Source organism: Sinocyclocheilus grahami, unplaced genomic scaffold (assembly GCF_001515645.1).
Source record: "Sinocyclocheilus grahami isolate Dianchi unplaced genomic scaffold, SAMN03320097.WGS_v1.1 scaffold23.1, whole genome shotgun sequence".
Lineage (NCBI taxonomy): Eukaryota > Metazoa > Chordata > Actinopteri > Cypriniformes > Cyprinidae > Sinocyclocheilus > Sinocyclocheilus grahami.
Genome location: NW_015505202.1, coordinates 564,772 through 583,039, shown reverse-complemented (window position 1 = coordinate 583,039; position 18,268 = coordinate 564,772). Strand labels below are relative to the sequence as shown.

The 18,268-nt window shown below is 38.8% G+C and overlaps 1 protein-coding gene across 1 annotated transcript in view; it reads right to left on the bottom strand.

Annotated features, from left to right (window-relative positions):
- Positions 1-503: 503 nt before the first annotated feature.
- The window catches only part of LOC107560340 (disks large homolog 3-like), a 56,941-nt gene continuing 39,176 nt past the window's right edge, over positions 504-18,268 (bottom strand). The window contains exons 9-19 of the mRNA XM_016244491.1: positions 15,153-15,267; positions 10,163-10,339; positions 9,988-10,063; positions 8,623-8,722; positions 4,731-4,772; positions 3,927-3,977; positions 3,122-3,223; positions 2,840-3,012; positions 2,587-2,696; positions 2,124-2,215; positions 504-1,987 (exon numbers count right to left, since the gene is read on the bottom strand). Of these exons, the coding sequence (XP_016099977.1) occupies positions 1,881-1,987; positions 2,124-2,215; positions 2,587-2,696; positions 2,840-3,012; positions 3,122-3,223; positions 3,927-3,977; positions 4,731-4,772; positions 8,623-8,722; positions 9,988-10,063; positions 10,163-10,339; positions 15,153-15,267 (1,145 nt within the window). The 3' untranslated portion in view covers positions 504-1,880. The remainder of the gene's footprint in view (positions 1,988-2,123; positions 2,216-2,586; positions 2,697-2,839; positions 3,013-3,121; positions 3,224-3,926; positions 3,978-4,730; positions 4,773-8,622; positions 8,723-9,987; positions 10,064-10,162; positions 10,340-15,152; positions 15,268-18,268) is intronic.

Here is an 18,268-nt window from a genome sequence, read left to right as displayed (position 1 = left end):
ACTCTGGTTTTGACACAGGTATGACAGCTGATTTCACAGAGACGCTTGGCAGGTGAGCACACCTGTTTAGAAAATGCCTGCGGGGCGGGGGAAGAGAGTGGGCCCAGGAACTTCCCTTGCTTTCTGCGGGATCCAGACTTCTCAATACAGAAACAAAGAATCATCATGAGGGAACGAAGAGATCGAAGGAAGTACTGTTCTTCTGTATCCCGTTCTGTTGTGATCCTGTTCTCTCCGGTTGAACACAAGGGCGACCACAGACGTAGTGCTTTCAAAGTATTTCAAATAAAAAAGGAATAAATATCTAGAATACACAAGTATGATATATCAGCATTTCTGGGTGTTCAGTTAGAGGAGAGAAAATCACCCCTTTGAGTTCATACTCGCTCTATTCCATCACAATATGACTGAGGCCTTTTAGTAGCATTTAAACAAATAAGGAAAAAAAAAAAAAGAGTAATTATCGATCAGATTCCGGAGTTCACCCCGGCTTAAGGCTCAACACAGCGGAGTAAACATCAGTCCGGAAATAAAGGAGTAGAAGTAGAAGAAAAAAATCGTTTAAAAGCTGTCATTACAAAGAACAAATTTAATCAAACCATCGTCGAGTTCTGGGGAAAACGGTCAATTTCAGGCTCCACTAACGCTTTAATATCAAGAAGGACATCCAATACAATTATTATCTTGATTCTACCCGTTTTAAGGCTGCGCTCCTGGGCAGCTAACAGGACAGTACCTTGTTACCGTTCAGTCTGAAGAGAATGTAGTCATGGAAGGCAGAGGAAGTGCAAGTGGGCTGTCTGCTTTTCAACAACTCCAATGGCGGCCGAAATTGGATTTTGCTTAAGACAAAAAAAGGATTTCACAGAGGTAAGACACTGAAGTCTATTGCACTCACAACTTAGGCCTCCAATAGGATGACAGGAAACTCATAATAAGAACTAAAATCGAGTCTCCCTCTAAGCACTGATAGGCTGAATATTGTGTCGTTCCCCCCCCCACACGATCAACAGGAATTTTACATAAGCGTTTATTCATAGTAAGGCAGTTTGGTGGTCTGCAGAGAGCCCAGTTACACCTCTTTACCCCCATCTTTAATACAGAGCAGCTAAAACCACAAGAAAGGAAGAACACAAAACCCAAAGACAAGAAATGAAATCGAACAGCCCTCCAAATAGACAATTCTAGTGAAGTGTAAAATGTGTACCATATAATTTCGTATTGTGTAGTAAAATCTCTCCGTAGGATTTTTATTTTCCATGTGATTTCAGTAATATAAATGTATAGGCTCAAACTCCATTTTGTTCTGCCTCTGAACGTGTTGCCATACAAACGGCCAGGCAGCCCATCAAATAAATTGAGCTGGTTTATGAGTACTGAAGATCACAATCAGTTTTGAAGTTTATCCGTTATAAACACGAGCAGTGACGGTACCATCAGCAGGCTTGAACTGTATCTAGTCCTCATAGAAAACCTTGCACAGCATCCTCAAATGTCTTTTTCCATGAAATCGAATGAACGTATACAAGGTTCCCGCTCGTGCCACCATCTCCAACTCCCCGGCTCCCCGTTCTCGCTTCGTTAAGACATTCTCATCTTCAAGTCCATCCGAAATGCACAAAATAATTCGCTCAGATTTCCCTTTTTTGTTTTACGTGACAAAAAAGTTCTTTAGGAATGGCATTTCCAATCTTGAATGGAATTGCTGAGAAACTCATGCAGGGGTGTGTACAGTCACAGTAATGGTGATAAGACTTCTTTCAATTGAGGGTAACATAATGATGACACCAAAACTTGATATGAAACATATCAGTGAAAGGGAAGGAAAGGTGTCAGGTGGGAGTGGGGGTCAGGTGGGGGGCTCCGTGGAGGCGGCGAGTTCAGAGCTTCTCTGCGGACGGGATCCAGATGTAAGGGCCTGACTGCTCTTCGATGATCAGCTTGATTTTATTAAAGATCTCATCTAGTGAGTCACCCTGGACTATGGCTGTAGAAAGACAGAGAGAGCAAAAGTCATACTACTGTACACTGTTAAACAGTAACAGAGGTGATGGACTAAAAGATTTCCTCTGGATACAGTTAAGAGAAATCACATGATGGTGTGGTGTGGGGAGGGGCGTTACCTGTGAAATACTCTCCAAACTCTTGTTCGAGCTTCACTGCCTTATCAAATACTTTATTAGCTTGCTCATATGTCTGCCTCTTATTCATTTCCCTGATAAGCACAAAGTACATTACGTATTTCACAATGCATAAGCACATACTGCAGTTCAGAAAAACACTACCATTCAAACGTTTGGGGTTGTGAGGAATTCGTTTTTGAATTCATTACTCCAGTCTTTAGTGTCACATGATCCTTCAGAAATCTAATATTCTGATTTGGTGCTCAAGAAACATTTCTTCTTATAAATACTGAAACCAGTTGTGCTGCTTTTTGTGAAAACCAGTATTTTTTAGTTATATATTTCTATTTCAAATTCTATCAAATTTAACACATTTTTGCTGAATAAACTATATAAAATAAAAACTGGCACCAAGCTTTTAAACGGTAGTGTATACATTTAATTTACAAAATATTAAACTTACATCAGGGCCTCCACAGATTTTGGCTTGATGAAAATGGCGATTGGATAGAGCTGTGCTTGCTGCAGTCGCTTTATGGCATTCCCAGACACGTCCAGGATACAGTGTTTTCCCTACAAGAGGATTAAAAAAAAAACCTTTCATCCTGTGTCACACTTTCACTGCACACAGTAATTGCCACAGGGAAAATATTGAAATTTTAAACAGGAGTTCAGAATCAGATCCTCTGGCATGTTTACACTAGGGAGTCACTGACCCTTTCAGCCACTGCCCGAACAGACAGGATGCTGGTCCCGTACAGATTCTCATTGAACTGGCCGGCCTCGATAAATTTGTTGTCCTGAATGTCCTTCTCCATTTGCTCCCTTGAAGCCACAAAATGGTAGTCCTGCCCGTCCATCTCATTCTCTCGCTGAGGACGAGTTGTATCTGAAGAAACGTGTGTATGTCTTGCTTTACTTTTACAAGTACTGCCAAAACATTTGATGATAAAGATGTTCTGCATGTAGCCAGCATGGCCTTTTCTTATTACACTCACGTGGAACGCAGGATCCAAACTTGTGAGGGAACTCTGAGATCAAGTCATCGTTTACTCTGTCCTTCATTGGACCCAAGATAATTACAGGCCTTGTGTAATGGACTGAAAAGAAAGCCAGATCAATATTGGTCAAAAACTTCAAGCCTTGAGAATAATTTCTTGGCTTTCCTCATGGAGGACATACCATGGAAAACAGGATTTTCCTTTCTTTTTTTAAATACAAGCTCCCTCCCCAGTCCACCAAGACCGTTTACAAAAACTACACCACAAAAACGACTAATTTACAAATGGCCACATTAACGGATGATGTTCATATTTGCATATCAGCTATTGTTTATTCAACACCTTGACCCACCCTAATGAAAGACAGCTTAAACTATGGCACATACACTTCATGTTAAGAAGTAAAGCCATCATAAAAGAGGTTATTTACATATAGAAATCCTCAAGGTACAGCAGCAAAAACAGCCTGTTTAATTGTAAAGGTTAGTTCACACTGCTACAGCAAACACAAACACACCCAACTTGTTGTGTATACTGTATACTTGAATAGAGAAATGTAGACTGTAGCTTGACCACACAAAAACTAGATCATAACTGAGCATGGTCAACGCTGCAACTAATCCAAAAAACATAACCAATGGAATTTGTTGTGTGTTGGCATGTGGGCAGTGAAAACTAGGATGAAGGGTCAGAGTGAGACTGGGATGGAAAACTAAATTACAATCATTTCAAGCATTATAAATGAACTTCAAGTAAAAACAACAACAACTGTAGAATGTTGTTTGTGTGTATGAATACTTACTCTCCTGTCGAATTACTGGCTCATATGATAGAATTGTGTCTTCTTGACCCTCTGCATAATGAGAAAAGATCAAATTATCCACATGAAACATGAAGGTTTCATTTATCACTATTTAATACAGAGACAATACACTTGAATTACCACTGGAATGAACGTGTAGATGACATGACCATAGCTATGGACCAGTTTTGTTTTATTTTTTTTAAAGCACTTAAAGGCTACTAGCATGACACTGAACAAATGGAATGCTGCAGACCTTTGCAGACTACACTCAAAGTCCCTTTAAGACAAGTCATGTCACTCGGCAGCCATCTTTGAAATGCCTCTCGGGCATGCAAGTGCAGCTCCTATCTCTTTGATTGGGGAAACATCAAATTCTTCAAAACTGTTCGCCAAGCTTGCAATTAAATTTCATATTTGAAATCACCAATGAAATCTGACAACAACTGTCTCATAAATGTGGTTTAATATGCTCCAATAGCATAAAAAAAGCTTATTTTTCAAGCTAGACCAGCCAATGTGCATGTGCAGTGCTAAGCGCACGTCTCCAGAAAGCTGACTGTTTCTATAGCAACCGGGACTTCTAACAGCAGCCACAGTGACGCAATTACTTTACTGAATAGCAATTGGCTCTCTTACTCAGAAGGCGGGGCTTCCTTCAATAGAGACGCCATATTGAGAGTTGCATTTTTCCCCCATTTAAAACTATACAAGTGACACGTCTTAGGTATTCTATAGTCTTTGCTACACTGGGACAGATTTAATGCAGTAAGCACAAGGTAATGGATGTTTCGAGCTACTTACTGGAGCTGCTTTCGCTGTCACTCGTGTTGGACGTCAAGCATTCTGTGGATATAAGAGGAGGGAAGTTTAGACATTTTTGCCTATATGCAAGATTAATAGCATATCCAGCACAGCTCAGAATGAAACTATACACCCTCCCGTACCATCATACCAAGAATAGTAATGACTGAGTGAGGAGAGGAAAACAAACAGAGAACACTTTTGGGCACTTAAATGGCTGCCGTTTCCTTAGGAGGGAAATGGTAGGATGAGGCAGCAATAGGAAAGTAAGTATTTCCTTTTCCTATGACCCTAATGATCTTAGATTCCATGCTGAGCGTTTCCTATGACCTTGCCAGTGTTCAGTTCATCAGACAGTGATACTGCTCCTCATGCCAAAGTAAACAAGCCAGTGTTGGGTTTCTTACAGGAATCAAATAACAAACATCCCTTAGAGACAGTGACAACATGATAGTGCTGGGATACTTAAAACATTAAACATGCACTCAATCCTGCTCAATATGAGCTGGCTCTGAAGACACTATGGCACCTGGAGAGGTCTGCCTTGGATTCACTCGCCCTTCAGTGTATCATATGCAGTGTTGGTCAGTAACGCGTTACTGTAATTTGATACCTTTTTTTAGTAATGGAGTAATTTAACACGTTATAATTTTCAAAATAGTAATTAGAGTATAGTTACAAGCCGAGGTCTCTATATGTTACTGCCGCGTTACATTGCTGGCAGAATGCAGTGATTTCTAATCTAGATTGTAAAAAGGATGTAGCACACGCACGGTCGAGTCAAGTGCCAGTGGATTAGTCTAGAGACCTGCTCTCCCGCGAGACCCAACACAACAGAGTGCGGCGCGGGACAAGACTTGATAGGCGAGTGCAGAGACTCGTGTGTATGCGGGATGCGGGAGATTAAAATGATTCACGGGACTCCCGCAAAATAGAAATATCTAACCATAAAATATCTAAAACAAATAAATTGTTATTCATCTATTGCACAAAAGCAACATGAACTAATATAAAATATAAACGAGTAACAGGTGCAAGCATATGCAGTTTCTATTTAGGCTATAACACGTGCTTGCAGCATTGAGCAATGCAGTGCTGAAATTTGCGTGCTCACGAATCCTCTCATTATAACACACGAATTGTAGGCATTATGAACGATTCATTATGCATATATTTATTGTGTTATAACAGAGATTTGTGAGATTGCGATGAACTGAGATGTCTTTTAGAGATTATAAATGCAGCGCTCTTTGCTGGCATTCTGCCATGCCAAAACCATGCACGCAGCAGCGCTTGCTTTAGTTAAAAATAACAGTGTTCAGTGAATGTTGATGCTTTAATAACAAATACTTATCGAGAGCGTGTATGCTGGGATTTCATGAATTTCATGGAGAAAAAAGTAACGTAACTAGTAGTGTAACTAATTACTTTTGAAATAAAGTAATCAGAACAGTAACGTGATTACTTTTAAAAGCAGTAATCAGTAATTTAATTACATTTTCAGAGTAACTTGCCCAACACTGATCATATGGCAATTTGATCTTTGATATAAGAATATTTGTGTGAATGATTTGAGAGTTTCAAGTCAATATGAAATCAAAAACTGAGCTTGCCTGAATTTACCACATCTTTAAGCCTACTGTATCATATAAGATACACAAATTTATAAGGCCTCTAAATTATCAACATTATTAAAACTTTTTACTGAAAAAACAACAACTGTTGTACACAATCTACTACAGGTACATGTGTTCTGTCATCTAACTAATAGTTCTTAAGCAAGTAAAAGGCCTTTTAGTATCATCTAAACACCTCTTCAGGTCATCGTTTGTGTGAAATCTTTACTGATTTTTTATAAAGTAAACTTAAGAAAAATTGTTATATTGTTAGTAATTATTCAAAATTAACATTTACCGGACAGAAGCAACTTAAGTTTACTTGATTATCCATACATCATTTTTTAGAAAAAAACATGTTGAAAAGTGAGTATCATATATATCATATACGATACATCAGGCTTTTGAGGAACATTTATTTGTATATTTTTCAAACATTGTACTGTACTGCATTATATGTTTTACAACACAATAAATACTTAAGAGCTTTGATCATAAATAGCAAATATCATCCTAATAACATATATGGTTATTTCTCATTTGTGCCAAATTGCATATTTTCCTCCTTGAGTGTGAGCTCCATATTCTCACTATATCATACTATATGAGCCATTAAAGCCTGATGTATCTAATATGACATTAAACAAAAAACATGTGCCTATTTTTAAGAATTTTTTTGGTCTCAAACTGTTTACAAGGTTAAATCTATCAAAATGTAATAACTTGTTCTTACTCTGTAATTACTTTGTTTTCATTTAGGCTATACAGATTATTGGATAATGTTAACCAAATGACAATACTCATTTAAAGGCACAATATGTAATTTTCGACACTAGAGGGCACGTATTCAAAATAAACAAATAGACAAAGGCGTAGTTTGATGACGCCGTGACTGAGTGTGGAATCATGGGAGTTGCCGTCTTCATCCCCACAGCCGATGCAATCCGAAGGGACCCGGGCAGAAATCATGTTTATTGATGAGCTAATGATTTTTTAATGTAGTAGAATGAAGCAGGGTGAGGCTGAAAGCCGTCGAAGCGAAACGAGGCCGAACGAGCGTGACACATGGCTCGAAAGCAGCGGAGCTTTTATTATGCTACAGTCGACCGCTTCCTCTCCTTCCGGTCGCAGCGCTGTTTTATCATACTAGATACATTTGAAAGTTCTGTTATAATGCTACTCTGTGCGGTCGTCACCGGTCTATTAAAACGCACAACATATTAAAGCGTCTTTGGTGTTTCCATGTTTTCTACAAAACAAAACCGAAGGAAATCGAAGGGTTATGACGTCATTGGCAGGCGACACTATGGACACACTCCGTGTCACTAGTTAAAATTGCTTATTTCTCTGGATTTAAACATTCTTCGAAACATTTGGGATAATGCATGTACACAAGTCAGCAAAATATATAACACTGTTCTAGTGGTTTTTGGATATTTTAATAAAAATCTTACATATTGTGCCTTTACGCATAGTTTTAGCAAACTCGCATTAGTCCTGGCTCCATATTGGTATGTTACACTCACTTTTCACCTTCTAATCAACATTTTTAGTTGCTAAACATCTAGTTTTACTAAAATGAGTTGCAAACAGCAAATAATGTGTACTTTTTTAAAAGCAAATGACTCTTAAGGTAGAGAGGAGATTCAGTGAGAAAGAGAGAGGGAGGAACAGAAAGAAAGAATAAAATGTGTGTGGTGTGTGGCACAGCCGGTTCAGTTAGTTCAGGTGACAGCTGCTTGACAAGAGGAACCACACACTTACTCAAACTCTTTGATCCATAAAAGTCATCGCTTAACCCTGGGAAGTCCTGAGCGTCCCGACAGGTGAAAGCAAGAACAAAGAGAGAGCAGAAAGGAAGAAGAAAGAGGTTAGTGAGAGGCTGGGAGAAGAGAGGTGTTGCACTCTCGAGGGATGAAGGAATACTAACATCAGCTTGCTGTGCGATGAAAGATCTGGGTTGTCCATTTGTAATTTAAGTACAGGGGCTTCCCATGCATATTCATCTGAAACAAAATTAAATTGCAAATGCTGAAGGGAACAGCTCTAACAATGATGGATGTTTGAGCACAGCATTTGAGTGTTAGTGCAGCCTCACACCTGTGAAAAGTGCTAAGTTCCCCCTCAGAGCAAGACAAAGGCCAGAGAGGACCCGATTGGCTGTTTCCTCACAGAAAGGTCAAGAGCCAATCAGAAGCCATCTCTAGAGTGAGTGAGAGTGACAGGATGAAGCATGAAGGACAGCGTCACAGCCCTTGTCACACGCTCATACTCACGTTCAGTCTCCACCAACTCCTGCACTATATTCTCCTTGCTCTTGTAAAACGGGAACTTGCGTGATAGGTTGAAGCTTTTTTTGCGCTTTACTTTGACTGGCTGAGTGGAGACGAGTCGATGGTGGGGGAATGGCAATGAGGAATGAAAAACAAAAAAACAGAATGGGTTTCAATGTAATTCACAGCACGCATGCAAAAATATAACCAAAGATGACATGGTTGCACAAACATGGGGGATAATGAATGTAAACCATTTGGATGCTACATTCAGATTTTTTTTTTTAAAGTTTGTTTTAATAAAGTTTTAACTGTGAATGTAATAGAGAGAATACATTAATTGAACAATGAAAGATGTGAAACATCTTGTCTTGATTGCACAAATTGCAGAAGAAAATCATGGGTGTCAATGGCAAATAAATAAAGGTGAAGTGCACAATTATTTTTGTGAAAATATTTTTTTGACTTCCGGTTAAATGTGCAGAGTCAACTACACTACCATTCAAAAGTTTGGGCTCAGAAAGGTTTTATGATCCTTCAGAAATCATTTTAATATACTGATTTGGTGCTCAAGAAACATTTCTTATTATCAATGTTGAAATCAGTTGTGGAAACAGTCATAATTTTTTCCCCCCAGGATTCTTTGAATAAAAAGTTTAAAAGAACAGCATTTATTTAAAATGGAAAACTTTAATACAATTATAAATGTCTTTACTGCAATTTTAATGTGTCCTTTTTGAATAAAAGTATTAATTTCTTAAAACATTTTTTGAATGGTAGTGTACAATTTTCTGACACTGTTCACATTGAAAACATTGCTGTTTGTTTGAGCATCCCGACCTGTCCATTACACACTTAAAAAGTTTAGTTCACCCAAAAATAAAATCTGGTCATCATTTACTCACCCTTATGTCGTTCATTCTGCCAAACATCTCCTTTTGTGTTCCATGAAAGAAAGAAAATCACACATGTTTTGAATAACATGAAGGTAAATGACAACTGTAATTTTTGGGTGAACTATCCTTTTAAAGTACAATGAAGTGTTTCCTCAATCCTGGTTCTGGAGGGCCCCCAACAGCCAATTCAGGTCATAGAGCACTTTACTAATGAGCAGAGGAGTTGAATCAGGAGTGTGGTGAGGGAAACATCAGAAATGTGAAGTATTGGGGGGCTTTTAGGACCAGGATTGAGGAGCATTGATCTAACCATCATAGCTGATTATGATGGCACAGGGCATGTTCGTAATTTTACACTTTTGTTTGTGTGTCGCTGTGAGAAATGAGATGCTCAGTAACAGGAGCCTCCAGGATACTATGAGAAGCCACCAATTCCTACGAGTCCTTCACAGGAGGAGGATGACTCACTCACCCTGTTGGACTCAATCATGCCCGTCCTTGCATGGAACTTGACTGTTTTTAACCGTGCACGCTCTTTCTTTTCCACCCTGTGGATCAAAAAATAAAAATGTATGATTGGCAATGAACACCCCATTACTATAGGGTAAATGTTGTAATTCAATCTGGGCTTGTTGGCAGTACTATACCTTTTCTTGCTTGGTATAACCCCAATTTGCTCACTCTCCCCATGGGGTGTAACCAGCCGTGCCTGCCACCACTCATCATCAGAGGCATTGATGACATGCAGGATGTCCCCATAGGAGAAACTCAGGCCCTGGCTAGGGAGGCAACTGTCCCTGGTCCTGTCGTAGTCAAAAAGAGCCCTGGGAAAACCAAACGAAACAACACATACATCAACAGTGCGTTAGAAGAGTGGGTGTTCAGGTTTGATTAAAGGATGGGTGTGGGGATACACATACAGAGACAAAATTACATCACTGGACATCTGCACCTTTTTTTTTAAATTTGTTTTGCAGATACTTTCTCACTAAAAGCAACTTCCAAAACACTTCCTACCACGGTTGTGACGTTGAGGAAATGTTCCCAGCGGTTAATCGACATGTGACAACACCGATAATACCGGTATCACCATGGGGGCAGGGCCGTTTCCTCTTTTCCTTCGCTTTTAAATAGCTTGTAAAAGCAGCGTGCACATTTTACTTTCACTTTCAAATAGCGGCAATTTGGCGTAAAGCAATTGTTAGTTTGAATTTTCCCTCTTTTCCTCGCTTTCCTTCGCTTTTATATAGCTTAAAAGCACCGTGCGCATTTTACTTTCATTTACTTTGAATTAGCGGCAATTCGGCGTCAATTGCTTGAATGCAACAACAAAATACAACGTCAAACTCACTTTAGCCTATATATAAAACATAGAACTTTTATCAACAAAACGAATAAAAATCCACCATGCTACAGGGCAGCCTATGCCTAATATAAAATAACAAATAACTTACAAAGTTTAAATAGGTAGCCTATACAAAACTGGAAATAAGTAGAAACGTGTAATATATAACCAAATAAATAAGAAACGTAGAAAGCTAATTAGCAAAATGACAGTTTGAAGTTTAAATAAAGTAAAAATCAGCCAACACTGTGGAACCAATTAAATAAGAAACGAATGTTTAAAAAAAACTTCCAAAATACTGCCAAACAGACGCTTTTGCATTTCGTTTAGAAACTAAATCATCCGCCATCGTCTTCTCTGTCTCACCCCACTCTTCTTGTCAGTCAGCTCGACTCACTCTACTCACTGGCTAAATTAAATCTGATCTGTGATGCAAATGTCGTTCGGCACACTGCATTGAGCAGCCGCGTTCCATTTTTAATTGTAGTGTCTGTTCTTTTACTGAAATAAATTATTTTTATTACTATAACAAAAATCAAAACGACGGTTGGGGTCGATGCCGAGGTGGGCAAGTGACGTAACCGGTGTTGCAGCTTAACAACGGTAACACCTTCAGCACCGTCCATTGCGGCAAGCCTACTTCCTACTAAAGGCACAGCAACCAATTTATAAATATTTAAGTACAACCTCACACTTTTTTCTTTTTTTCAAATTTAAAGCACTGTTCAAAAGTTCAGAGTCAATTTTTTTAATGGTTCTGAAAGTCTCATGTTCACTAAGGCTGCATCTATTTAAAAAAAACAAAAAAAAAACAGTAAAAACAGTAATACTGTGAAATTTTATTACAATTTAAAAAAACTATTTTAATATTTTTAAAATTTAATTTATTCTTGTGATGGCAAAGCTGGATTTTCAGCAGCCATTACTCAGTCTTCAGAGTCACCTGATCCTTCAGAAATCATTCTAATATACTTATTTAAAGCAGCTGTGTTGCTTAATATTTTTGTGGAAACATTTTATGGAAACAGTGATACATTTTATATGATTCTTTGATGGATAGAAAGTACAAAACAAAACAGCATTTATTTGAAATCAAAATCTTTTGTAAAATTATAAATGACATTTTAAGAATACTTTTCCCATCAACTGGTCAAAATGCACAACACCGCTGTATGCTGCATGAAAGATGTGTGTGCACTTGATGTAAACAAGCGCGGACGAGAAGCACCTGGCGGAACATGTGAGAGACGCGCTGGATGAAAGCGCACTTTCACTCTCTGACAGCAGATGGCGCTAAACTGCAGAAATAATAATAATAATAATAATAATAATAATTCATTTAAATGCAGCCGTTACCCCGGAAGCCCTGTAAACAAAGCAGCTGCTCTAACTTCTGTTTCTGAATCATGTTTAAATGATTTAAACAGCCATTCAGATTTGTGTATTTGCTATGATGTTCATCACAGCGTCAAATACTTAAATATTTAGACTTAATAGGTTATTTTCAAACTTTTTTTTACATTTTAATCTGGACTACAACATGCCCTAGATATTGTTTGAAAGTGTTTTGATTCTTTATTGTTCGGTCACACTTTACATTAGGGCTTCATTAGTTAACATTAGTTAATTCATTAGTTAACAAACTGCCAATGAAAAATTCTTCTGAACATTCATTAATCTTAGGTATTCCAATATTTAATCCAATATTTAATAACAGGTTGTTAAAATCGAAAGTTGCAGCTGTGGTGTTATTTAATGAGCTAACATGAACTAAGACTTGTATTTTTTTTAACAAAGATTAATAACTTATGTAGCAAATGTAGCTATTGCTCATTGTGAATGTTAATGCATTAACTAAGGTTAACTAATGTCTTATTGTAAAGTGATACCTATTGGTCTTTATAGTTCTTTTGCACTTTAATCTGTGTAAAACTTTTAACTTTATATATTTTTCTGTATTGCTTTATTGCATTTAAATGTTCAGTTATTTCTGTTGTAAGAAAAAAGTTATTAAACCTGTTATACTGTATTATGACAGCACTTTTTTTTAACTAAATTTCAATATTGTGATAATACTGTATACCGTGATAAAAGCATTAGCAATTAATCGCAACATGAAAATTTGATACCGGCATATCCCCATGTTCCATGAACATATTTTGTAAATTTCCTACCAAAAATATATTAAAACTTAATTTTTGATTAGTAATATGCATTGCTAAGAACTTAATTTGGACAACTTTAAAGGCGATTTTCTCAATATTTAGATTTTTTTGCACCGTCAGATTCCAGATATTCAAATAGTTGTATCTCGGCCAAATATTGTCCTATCCTAACAAACCATACATCAAAAAAAAAAATGGAAAAGCTTATTTATTCAGCTTTCAGATTATGTATAAATCTCAATTTCGAAAAATTGACACTTACGACTGGTTTTGTGGTCCAGGGTCACAAATGTCTTTGCGTTTTGATCAACTGAATGCATCCTTGCTGAATAAAAGCAAATCTATTGGGCAAATGCCCCCCCCCCCACTCCATTTTTCTTATCGCTCCTACATCTCTGCACAGTCAGTCCCCTGGATCAACCTGTGGTTAAGCACTCAAGGGCACAATAGTGATAGAAGATCCTAGTAACATCATGAGAGAAAAACCAGATGGTAGATGACACGGAGTTGAGAAACACAGTCAGGCATTGTGTTCAAAGCTGAATGTTTTTATCTTGTCAGACAGGTAAATACAAAAGAAAGGAGGAAAACCAGTGGAGCAGGTCTTCCTGTTTTTCTACATACCTCTCTCCTAGGACACACTAATTACTTGCCCACCGAGACATGCACACACGTACACACACACACACACACACACACACACAATTTGCTACATAGCTAAATTGAGGACAACATCAGGCGTCTGTTTTAAGATGGAGTAGTGCAGGGTGGAATCAGTACTGACTGACATATGCCTGTACCATTCTGACACACTTTTATCTCATCACTGCATTCATAGGAATGTGAAAACGCCTTGAGATCTCACACTTAACATTAACACGTGGTCAGCTGACTCATGAACCCACAGCAGCTAAACACTGCGTTAAGCACAGCTCACCTTAGGTGCAAGCTATTGTCAGAAAAAGGCCAGACAATCATTAGGCAGAATATATATTCATTATAACTAGACTTACTATTTAATATGAAAAGTTAACACTACTGTCACGGCACTGTTGCCATTTCTTTAGAAAATATCAACTGCTTTTTAATATGAAATCTTGTCATTAAAGGGGTCATATGATGCTTTTTTTAAAGATCATTATTTTGTGTATTTGGTGTATGCTTTAATGTTCACAAAACACATTATTTTTCAAATACTGTACATTATTGTAGGTCCTCTATGCCTCGCCTCTCTCAAACGCTTCGTTTTCTACAAAGTCCCTCCTTCCGACAAGCGCAGTCTGCTCTGATTGGCCAGCTGACCCAGTGCATTGTGATTGGCCGAACACCGCAAGCACTCGTTGGAAATGTAACGCCCCTTACCATAATCGTGAGCTTCATCTTTCAAAATAAATGTAAAGACAGAGCCCGAAAGGGGAACAGAGTTGCGTGACAGACACGGTGATGAAGCTGGTATGTGTTTGCAGTACACAAGCCACGGTTAAGACAGCTGACTCCAATGTGATGTGACCCCTCTCTCTCACTCGTTCTTTCGCTCTCTCTCTCTCTCTCTCTCGTTGTCTCGCTCGCACACACACACACAATGCGCAAAACTCTGCATTTGAACAGTCAATAGCAAATACTTAAAACTAATAACAAAACAGTAGCTGATTCAGAAGCGCCAGATTGTCATAGCAAAGTCAGAATTACCTCCTCTCCTAGGTTCACGAAACGGTCGTCCATAAAATGCATTGCTGTTCTGTTGTAAGTAATCTTAAAGATTTCTAAACGCATCTACTTTCGGAAGGCAAAATAAAGTGCTTTTGCTTTCGCCTAGAAACACACAGCGTCTCCCTGACATGGCTGCTTCAACACTAACTGCGGTTACTGAAACCATGCCTTCTTTCTTTGCCTGCACATTTGGGCGGCATTATGCAAATATTTCCACATAGTGAGGTAGATATGTGGGGGCGTGTTAGAACGAGCCGTTTTAGGGGGGCGTGGCAGAGCCTTGATTATTTTAACTAGAATTTGACTTATATTGACTGTTTGATCGACATGAAGATTCCTGATTTAAAAAGCACTTATTGAGATATCTATATAATATCAGTAAAACTGAATTAAGGAATTCAAGGATATAGAGGATACCTGACGTAGAGGGAGCGTTTCTCACTGGTGCGGAGGGAGCCGGAGCCAGAGCTCATGCTGCTGTTCATCATCTGCTCCCTCAAGTCGTGGATCTTGGACTCAAAACGACTGTATTCTGGAAAGAGACAAGGCACATAATCAGTCAGCAACTCCTATATTTACAGTGACATTCCGGGCTTTGCTCCAGGTTTTATGAGTGGAGGTGCTTGTAGCGCAATGCAGTGAAGGAAAGCTCAGCAGCTTATTGAGAACTGATTAATGACCTGGAGAACAGATGGATATTAATCATGTATCTGCACGAGCTATACACTAATATCTCCTGCCAGATAATTAATTATGCATATTAATTAAGCAGAACATGCACTATTCAGTATAAAGGAATGAAAACCTCCAACAAACGTCGGGACCATAATCATTTTTCACAGTGAACAAGGCTCTCATTTTAGGGAGCAGCACTGAAGCATGATGGCCGATTGTTCAGCGGTCTTTTAATTAAACATGTACACCTCTGCTGCAGTGTGGTCGGGCAACTCATAAGCTTAGCAACCAAATTACACACCGAAATGCACGGGCAAACAAGGATAATGCATAGCCAAGGAAATACTATTGTTTTCTTACGCACTGGGATTTACCTTGCAAGTCCAATATAGATCATCTATACCAAAGACTTTATGATTTTTAACATGCTCCGTAACCTTGTATCCAAGGATCAAAAGTCAACCTTCTGACGTTCTGAGCTTACAAAAAACAGAACCGGAGGCAGGAATTCCAATTTTTATGAGAATATGAGAACTTGAAAACTCATAATGGCAGCCAGCAACTCCAAGTCTAAAGCTCAACGCAAAGTCGAAACTTAGAATTCATTGTCAGCAGAAACTGCGCCTGCAGGGAGCTCTTCTGTAATCGCCCTGTCTATCACAAAAGGGATACCAACATGCTGGATTGACAGGGCAAGGTAAAGTAACCTGACACCACCTGCCTGTAACCAGAGAATCACCCCAGCGGAGAGGTGGAAGGCTCGAAAAACTTTTTGAAAAAACAATCATAGCAAAAAAGAGAAGCTAAATGTAGAGAGAACCTCGTTTGCGGTATAAAGCTTAGTATTATAATCAGACATCAGTAGCTTCAAAATCCACTGGACTCATCTTGTACAGAATAAAGCAGAAAGTAATTCACCTCACTGGTCAGACACTCTACAGGTAATATAATACATATGTCATATATGTATTATATTACCTGTAGAGTGTCTGACCAGTGAGGTGAATTACTTTCTGCTTTATTCTGTACAAGATGAGTGACACAGCATGACACAGCTGGGTCCTCTCAGTCAGTGGTGGACGAAGTACACAAATCAAGTACTTGAGTAAAAGTACAGATCCGTATAATAAAATATTACTCCAGTAAAAATACTCAGTTTTCAATTTTACTCAAGTGAAAGAACAAAAGTACTTGATTTTTTATGTACTAAGTAAAAAGTACAGATAGATGAATATTTATTTTGCAGTTTTGTATAAGGCTACTTTTATCATTTAATCTTATATTAGCATATATTTTTAGGTACACTCCGATCAGGATTTTTGCAGCCGATATGGAGTACTGATGTCTTGTCATGGTGATCGACCGATACCTATTCTGATGCTTCAAGCTTTATATAGATGGTTTCAATGGGCGCACGCGCCTGGCCCGAGGTTAACTTCCGGTCTGTGTTTGTTTATCAGTCTGGCTATGGCACCGGCTACAAATGCAGTTAAAGTTAAGGTGATGAGTAGACTGAAGTTGGGTTCAGGTGGTTGTGCTGTGGGATGTGTTTCCCATACATTTATTTATTTGTGGCGCTCACCACAATATCAAAACTGACGGATTTTCCAAAAGGCTTGGTTGAATAAACATTAGCACGTACTGCACGTTTAAATATCAAAACGAGGTGCAGGTGTTTTTATATCACTGTATTTCTGAAGGAAGACTATCTTTAGAAAATTTTCGATGTCATTTTCATTTTATCTTGCATGTTATATGCCTGATAAAGCAGCGTTTGTGAGCTCAGCGCTGCTTTGTGTACAGCTGTTACTGGGGAAACCTCTGTTTCTGTTCCATCCTCCACGCTGTGACAACTCACAAAAGACTATTTTTAACCAAGCAGCACGGAGAGCCGCTTCAGAAACGTGCCGTGGCTGGCTGATAAACACAAGCAATGACTAGAGCAGCCGCGATCAGCTCCAGTGGACGTGGAGCCGTAACAGTAGGGCTGTGCGATTAATCGAAATTGTATCGAAATCGCGATTTGAGACGTTGCGATTTCCTAATCACAAAGCCTGCGATATGGACGCGATATATAACTTTGTTCCAGAGCATATGCATGACTGCCAGCCTTGAGTGGCAGTCTTACTAACCAATAGAGTGAGGGCACCTCCGTTCTCCCCAATCAGCACTGCTCTAACCAACTGAGTAAACACCCACCATAAAAATTTTTGAAAAAAGAACGCGGGAGAAAGACAGAGTGGGATTATGGCGTCTACTGGGTCAGATCGATAGTTAGGCAAATTAAAACTAAAGAAAAACGTATGCAAGGTAAGCTTCGAAATGACAGACAACGAACAAAAAAGGTCATTTCCAAGAGCTGCGTCACAGCGCATATCAAAAGCTCCATTCTCGGTTCTGTTTTCAGTACTGAAGAATAAAAGATACATTCTTAGATGTTTTTGTTAGTACGTGAACGTTATCTTGCACATTTTATCTCCCCAACAGATTAATTTGAATAAGTTTATGATGCATGTTCGCTATTCCCAATTCAGAAGAGCGTACACACAGCTTGTGTCTCTGAATGCTTCTCATACTCGCTCCTCTCTGCCCCACGCGGCGCGAATCCCGCGTCACGGACGAGACGTTCATGCTTGCCACACTCACGCAGCCCGTCTCGTAATGCTCGTTTATACTCGCACCCAGCTCCGCACCGCACGTCTCCACGAACGCATCTGGCAGTATGGATGAGGCTTGACGCACGCACGCAAATTTAAAACGAATGTAAATTCAGTCTAACTGCTTGCTAATTTCACTTGGATGAAATGAAACATTCAGCACATTTTCCACTTGCTCTTAAAATCCCAAATACTTAAAAT